The sequence below is a fragment of the Triticum dicoccoides genome, chromosome 1A (assembly GCF_002162155.2).
Source record: "Triticum dicoccoides isolate Atlit2015 ecotype Zavitan chromosome 1A, WEW_v2.0, whole genome shotgun sequence".
NCBI classification, from domain to species: Eukaryota; Viridiplantae; Streptophyta; class Magnoliopsida; order Poales; family Poaceae; genus Triticum; species Triticum dicoccoides.
In genome coordinates, this window is record NC_041380.1 from 571,585,304 (window position 1) to 571,593,228 (window position 7,925).

At 50.7% G+C, this 7,925-nt stretch overlaps 1 protein-coding gene across 2 annotated transcripts in view; it reads left to right on the forward strand.

Annotated features, from left to right (window-relative positions):
• The first annotated feature begins 5,579 nt into the window (after nt 1-5,579).
• Nucleotides 5,580-7,925, forward strand: part of LOC119291557 (probable beta-1,4-xylosyltransferase GT43E) — a 4,515-nt gene continuing 2,169 nt past the window's right edge. Inside the window, exons 1-2 of one of the 2 annotated variants that reach the window (XM_037570339.1) lie at nt 5,580-5,799; nt 6,256-7,236. In XM_037570339.1, the coding sequence (XP_037426236.1) occupies nt 6,347-7,236 (890 nt within the window). In that variant the 5' untranslated portion in view covers nt 5,580-5,799; nt 6,256-6,346. Of the gene's footprint in view, nt 5,800-6,255; nt 7,237-7,925 lie in introns of those variants that run through there. The other variant, XM_037570344.1, reaches the window with a different exon arrangement.

Consider the following 7,925-nt stretch of genomic DNA (forward strand, 5'->3'; position numbering starts at 1 on the left):
AGGATTATCACACTAGCCGTATGCTAATTTCTAATTGTAGTACTAATTTTTTGTTGTGTGCTCCTCTGCTACACTATTTCATTCTAAGAAAGACTCAATGGATTTTTTGCTAAATTTTGAGCCCCATTTCACATTCCGCATCGGGGCCCCGAATTCCTGGAGACGGCCCTGGCAGTGGTGCGCTTGTACTAAGATTCTTCACAATTAATGGCAATAACGTTGCTCTGTCAGCTATGTACATGTCGCAAGTAGATCGAGGTGGTGAGAAATGTTAGTCGGTGCTAAGCTATACAGGAGTAGTACGCGTCGTAGTTGACAATTTAACGAGTGCTTTGATTTTGCTGCCATTCATCAACAATGAATCGATTCCCACGGTAAAAACAACAACACCAATGAATTGATCCACTAAAAATCAATTGTAGCGAACAGTGGTATCTCAGCCCATCAAAATTCAAGTCCTCCCTCTTGCATTTATTTTGAATTTATTTCGGCATTTATGATGACATGTGTTTAGTGGGAGGAGACATTTCCGTCGACTACGAGACGCCTACAGTGACTTCGTAAAATCTCAAAATAATATATCGGCTCAGTCTCTTGAAGATGCTCATAGAAGTAGAGTGTGCATGTGCATTCATAGTGGTGGATGTATACACATATATATGAGTGTTTATGTCTATACTAATGTTAAAAAAAACTAAAAGATCATACATGATCAGATCGTTGCATTGTCGAAAAAAAACACAAAATGATTAGTCATTGCACGCGGGGCAAGCCTGTCAGGGCATCTCCAGCCGCGTCCTCAGGAAGGCCTCCCCAGGCGATTTTTTCACGCCGGCGCCAAAAAAACGGCCAAGTCGCGTCTCCAGGAGCCCGATTTTCGCCGGCCTGGACCGAAAACAGCGCCGGCGGACCCAGGCAGAACCAGGCGCGCTGGGGGGCGCCCGGGGGCGCCGGGGCGAACTGTTTTGGCGTGAAACAGCCGCGGGCCCGCCGCGTCAGCGACACGGCGCCTCGTCTTCCCCCAACGGCCTCGGTTCCCGCGGGGAATCAATGCCAAGGCTGCCGCCGGTCAGCCTTCCCATTGATTCCTCACGGGCGGCGGTCCTCGCACGCGTACACACGGGTGCGGCACGGCTATATAGCCGGTGGCCTGCACTCGCCTGTGCCCACACCAGCCCCGCCCCTCGCCGCCGCCCAGCTCCTCCCTCTCCCTACCTCTCCCGAGCGTCGTCGCCCAGCCTCTCCCTCTATCTCTCTACCTCTCCCGAGCCCGTCGCCATGGCGGAACGCTACCCCGGAGACGAGGCGGCGGCCAACGGCTTCGGCCGCCGTTCGCTCCGCGAACAGGAGTCCTGGCTCCTGTTCCAGGCGAACATCCCGGCGCCGCCGGACATGCGCGCCGGGCCGACGGGGTGGAGGCTCAGCGCCGGGGGAGTGTCCATTCCCCCGTTGCCCGACGCCGTGGCGAAGCCGAAGTACTTCGCCGAGGAAGTCAAGGTCGTGCGCGCCTCCCTCACCGACGCCCAACTCTTCCTCCCCCAGTACGCCGCCGACAACCACGCGGCTTGGGCGGCGTATTTCGAGCGCCGCCAGCAGCAGCGCTTGGCGTCCATCAACGGCGCGCCGGTGGTTGGCGGCCGGCAGAACAGCGAGGGGCGCCACCTGTGGTGGGGCGTCCCCGGCCGCACACTCGAGGGCGTGCTGACGTACCTCGAGGGCGGCAACGACCCGCCGTTGGCGTACTCGGCGAGGGCGGCCGCCCCGGCGCAGCACTAACGCGCCCGGCCATGGGCACCAAGGAGGTTCGAGTCCTCCTCCTCTTCTTCCTCCTCCCGATATTCATCGCACTCCTCCGGCACTCCGGCCCTGCTCGGCGTCAAGGCCGAGCCCGCAGCGGAGACGCCGCTCGGCCGGCACACTCGCAGCGCCGACATTGTCATCAACGAGGGCGGCCGGCGCGCCTACTCGTCGGCTCCTCCTCCGCGCTTCGTGAAGCCAAAGACGGAGCCGGGGCTCGCACCGGTGAAGACGGAGCCGGGGCTCGCGCCGGTGAAGAAGGAGCCGGCCGCGCCGGTGACGACGGAGCTCGACGACGACAACGCGGCCCTGGAATAGGCGCGCAGGGACTCCATAGCGATGGAGAAGGAGCGTCTGGATAAGGCGAAGGAGCGCCAGCGCGCCGCCCTGCTTCGCTTCGCGGAGCATCGACGCGGCCGCGACGAAGGCGGAGTCGTCGTCATCTGCGACAGGCGACGACGACGACGACGACGATGCGCCGCCACCAGTCCACCATGGCGACGCCGGGCAGGGGTCCAGCAGGGGCGCCCGCGTCAAGGAGGAGAAGGCCGACGACGACGATGGCGGTGACGGCGGCGGCTTCAGCGAGTTTTTCCTTTAGATTAGTTTATATATATGTGCTATGTAATGAAAATCCGCGAACTTCGCCGAAATGTGCCGAAATTTATCGTGTTTGGCCGAAATTTATTGTGTTTGGCCGAATTTTATCATGTTTAAGCCGAACTTCGCCGAATTTCTTTTATTTTAAAACGTGCCTGGGGCGGCCCTGGGGCCGGCGGCTGGGGACCAACTCGCCCCCAGGCCCAATTTTTGCGCCGGCTCATCCCCAGGCGGCGATTTTAGGCGCCCCTGAGGGGCCAACGGCTGGAGATGCCCTCATACGTCGGTCACTACTCCTTCCTTCCACCGGTGACGCCACGTGGTGATCATACTAAAAGTTAGCACTAGCTATACCCACACCGTCTGTCCACTACACCACACACATGAACAGCTGGAGATCGAGAGGGTGGCTGCGGATCGGACGGCCGTGATCTGTCGTCGTCGGAGAGCACACGCGCCGCCGTTGCAACCACTGCACCGGCGCGTACGTCTCCGGCCAGGCCAATCCGGCGGGTCTGGTGACTGGTGAGACGGACACGAGCATGGGCTGCCATGAATGCCATCGCACTGCACGACTAGTTTAGCGATCAGATCACCGTGCGCTGTCCCGGACGACAAGGTTATTCACTACACAGTCTTCCATGTTCATGAGATGAGATATTTTTGGGAGAAAGTCTATAGAGTTTTGCTTTCTCCTTGTGTGGTTGATTGAAGATGGCGTGTCAAGACCTGGTCATATAAAATCAGTCTATGGAGTAGAGATGACGACACTAGCGGACTTTTATTGGGTTATCCATGGTATTTGTTGTAAGCAACTTCGTATTTAAAATGATGAAATCATGCTTTGTGTGATTAGATAATAGAAATAGATGAAAAAACAAAATCCAAGAAAAAAGAATCACAGGTGCCCTCTTTGTAAAGAGAAAAAAAAAGACTCCTAAGCAATGGTTTTAACTTCCTGTGGCTTTTCTTTTCAAAAGGCTGGGACCATATATTAAACAACACAAACCCGTAAAAACATCCTTACATAAATTAAATATATTCAAATTCTTGAGGATGCCGAAGTCTTCTTCCTCCTACACCCACCGATGGCGCGCCGTGAGCAAAACTCGCTGCCGTCTCTGAGCCTCTGTCTTGACGGAGCAAACTTGTCTTAAATAGATGAGCTTGTAAAATCAACACCTGGGAAGTCGTCGATGTACTCCCTCCGTTCCAAATTACTCGTCACAGAAATGGATGTATCTAGAACTAAAATATATCTAGATACATTCATACTTACGACAAGTAATTCGGAACGGAGGGAGTATACCATAAGACACAAGTGCCCGTGATATGCGTAGTAGATCGCCACCCCATCGAAGAAAACGACGGAAAGGGACCGTAGAACGCCTCGGTACTGGCCAAACGGACTCGGGGAACACAAACCTCATGCACTCACTAACGAGAATGAGTCTGGACAACCTTTGTCAGTCGGAGCTGGAGGAAGAGTACCAAGACATACAACCACGTTGCCCGCTCTACATACCAAAACAAACATGTAGAAGAAAACACCAGACATGAAGAACCAGGTCCAAGAACCCAACATCTTCCACATGCCTCCAGGCGATACAAACAAACATCATCGAAAAGAGAAAGAGGCGGGGAGACTTTATTCCATGCCGATGATGACAACATCGTCTCGCAACTGGCGAATGGAGACCTACCTAATGCAAGAGAGAAAAACTACCGCTCCCACCGGTAGATCGGGACTCCCAGCACACCCTCACTGACGAAGCCGGTGGAGGAGGAGGTCGGCGATCTACAAACGGAGAAGGATGATGGCGGGGGAGGAACCCTAGATCGCTTGGGGCTGGGCATGTAGTTCATTAACTAGTGTGACTTCTTTGTGGTTTGGTTAGTTAAGATGAACTTACTTTCATCCACCGGTGTGACTTCTATTTTATCACATGACATAATTGATTAATCTTGAAATAATACAACAAAGGACTCAAATATCATTTATTAATTAGATTTCAAATGACATTTAAAGACCATGTAGTAACTATCAACTTGGCATAAATACCCCGGAGAAGAGATCCCCGCTATCTAACCACAATTTCTTCAACGATTAAGGGCATCTTTGATAGATACTCCTTCCGTCCTTGAAAGAGTGTACTTTCAACTTTTTTGGAGGGTCAAACTATCTCAAAGTTTGATCGAGTTTGTGCAAAAATATGTCAATACTCGTGAAACCAAATAGGTATATGATGAAAATATTTTTTATCATGCATCTAGTGCTACTAATTTGATGGCATAAACGTTGGCCTATTATTGTATAAATACGGTCAAACATAAAAAAAATTGGCGTTTCAACAAAGTTGGAAGTACGCTGTTCCAAGGATGGAGGGAGTATTCCATAAGATCATATTCTTTCAACAACATGAGCTTTTATTAAAGCTTATTGTTGCATGAAGTTGATACAACCGCTTCAGAATATCCCCCACACCCCCCCGCACCGCGTGAGAAGGGTTGACTTAGGGTGTTGTACCATCACCTGCCAAAGCCCCCGCCATGACCGTGATATGGATCGTCGACAATAAGGTGTGTCATTGTGGTCGACATGAAGCCGATGAACCCAAGAATTTACACTTTGGTATTCACGGTTAAAAAAATATTGTGCAACAATTGATCAACTGTTGGCCTCTACAATTATTAGGAGCATTTGTATAGCTATACTTGATTTTTAGGGTCAGGTCTTTGGTGTTCAGGTGAATGCACATGAATACCCTTTGGATCGTCCAAGCAGCGGGTCGACAACTTTCCGTGTTCCGACTCTTCAAGTAAACACCAAGTAAATTTATGGACCTCATATCAAAACTCTATTATGTCGTTATATAATTCACGCTCTTGTACCCAAATCACTTTGAATAATTGCATCTTTGAATAATTGCATCCTTTGGTACACACAAAGCAAAGAGGGGGCTCTTTTTTTTTTTTTGATGTACAAAGAGGGGGCTCTTCAAAGAACTGGATGAAGGAACACCGTGGTGGTAGGAGCAAAACAACCATCGCCGTCCGTCCGTCCGTAAAACCGCGAGGAAACGAGAAAAGGTCACAGCTTGAGACGCAACCTCCGACGGCGACGGCCGCCATTTGTTTACTCGCTCCTCCGCTCCGCTCCGCTGCCCCCTTTCCCCTCCCCCTCCCTATCCACCACCCTCCCTCCCTCCCTCCCTCCAGCCACCGCCGCACCAACTCCTCTCTCCTGTCCCCCTCGATTGGTTGCGCCACCAAACTGACCGCACCAAGCTGAGCCAAGCACGCCCGAGCAAAGCGGGAGAGAGAGAGAGAGGACCGGGAGGAGCATCCCGACAGCCGCGCGCCGCCGGCCCGTCCGGCGTCCAGATCCCGCCCAATTCGGAGGTACCCCCACCCGTCCAGTCCCCCCTTCCCTCCCCTGTTCTGTTCTGGTTTGTAGCTTTGCGGCGGAAATCTTCTGTGTCCGAATTTGGGGGGCGTTGCTGGTGAAATTGTGCTACCGTGCTCGGATCACAGGTTCCAGTTCATGCACGTCGCCCTGTACTTCTTTTGCACTTGATTTTTGTTGGCGCTGTTGCTGCGCGGTGGAATCCGCGCTGGCCATTTGGATCGGAAATTGGCTCTTTGGGTGCCGATCCTGTTTCTTGACGCATGGGGGTTAGTTGTTGGTTCAGTCGATTGTTGTGGGGGTGGGGGGAGATGTCTCCTCTCTGTGATCCTTTTTGGTGCCCTTGCAGATCTTGCTGTACTGAATTGCAGCTGCAGAAGTGGTTATAATTGCTGTACTGATCTCTACTTTCAGCTGAGCTAAGCCAATTCTTCAACTCGTTGTATTTGCAGGTACAATTTTTCTCTGCGTGTCCGCATGAGCAGAAGAGACAGTAGGAGAAGTGATCTTGGACTAAACTTCTGAGCAATTTAGGAGGCATACATGCATAATGATGTTGGAATGGTGTCCAGTAGAAGGAATTCCACAGGGGCGTTCCACCGCGACGGCCCACCCAAGGACTGGTCCCAGTTTGCCGACCCCTCGCCCTCTCCTAAACTGCTCTACTCGCAGTCCTATGTCATCATGAGGGGGCTGCTGGCGTCGCTGGCCTCTTTGGACTTCGCCCTGTGGTCAAGCACGATGAAGTCCGCATGGCGATCGCCTGAGAGGTCGAAATCTAAGGGGCCGGGCTGCAGGAGAGTCGCGTTCCGGCTGTTCGTGTGTTTCATGATCGGCATCTTCATCGGGTTCACGCCCTTCTTCTCGGTCGATGTCTCTCAGAAGATAGTCTCGAGGCTTCCGTTCGACGATGGGGTGGATGATAAGGTTAAGGAGTTGGATGCAATCGTAGTGCAGAAAGAGGTTGAGGTGGTTGATGAGCCCGAGGTTGAGCAGCTGAGCCCTCCGGTTCCTGCAATGTTGGATGATGAGGTGGATTTTGTCGAAGCTGCGAAACCTGCTATTACTGATTTGGTCATCCCTGTGAGGAAGCTTCTGATAGTGGTGACAATCACTTCTGCTCGGCCGCAGCAGGCGTATTACTTGAATCGCCTAGCTCATGTTCTGAAAGGTGTACCACCTCCTCTCTTATGGTTGGTGGTGGAATGGCCTGTTACTACCTTTGAAACAGCAGAAATCCTCAGGTCTTCTGGGGTTATGTACAGGCATATTGTCTGCAGGAAAAATCTTACCAGTGTACGGAAGATTGCTGTCTGTCAAAGGAACAATGCAATCTATCATATTAAGAAGCATCACCTTGATGGTATAGTGCACTTTGCTGACGAAGAGCGGTCATACATGGGTGATGTTTTTGAAGAAATGCGCAAGATCAGGTGACATTTCTCTACCAAATCTTCATTTGATGTACTGGTATACTATTTGATAAATCATGAATGCATGGTAAATTGTCTTGATGGTCCAAATGTAGGGTTGCAACTTTTTATTGTATAAATAGCTGTTGGTGACAACTTGTAGATTCTGATTTCCTTGTTCATTTTAGTCTTACTATTCTATATTATATTGGATGAATGAGTTGTTACATCTTCCTTGCTTATGACTCAAGTCAGTACTAGGTTGAGTGTTACATGATCCTTGCACATGAAATTAGTGAGCAGAGACAGCACCAAGTAAATGCTTTCTTCTCAAGGAATCTATGGACATCTATATAATATGTAGTTTCTTCAGTTGGATGCCACTTGGATTTTGGTAACAGCCAGTGAAGCAAGTTTCATAATCTCACACACATGGCTAGGATTTCTGAACTAACTGGCTTTGTAAACCATGGCTAAAACTGAAAGGTATCTATTTGCTTTTGCTCCTAGAATTGTGTGACTTGTGCACTGTAACTGGAAGATCTTTCCACTAGAAAAATTCACTTGTAAATTTCCCTTTTCTTTTTGCAACAGTATCAGGATAGAATATTAACATGTACTCCCTCCGTCCGAAAAAGCTTGTCCTTCAAATGAATGTATCTAGCACCAAGTTAGTGCTAGATACATCCATTTGAGGGACAAGCTTGGGA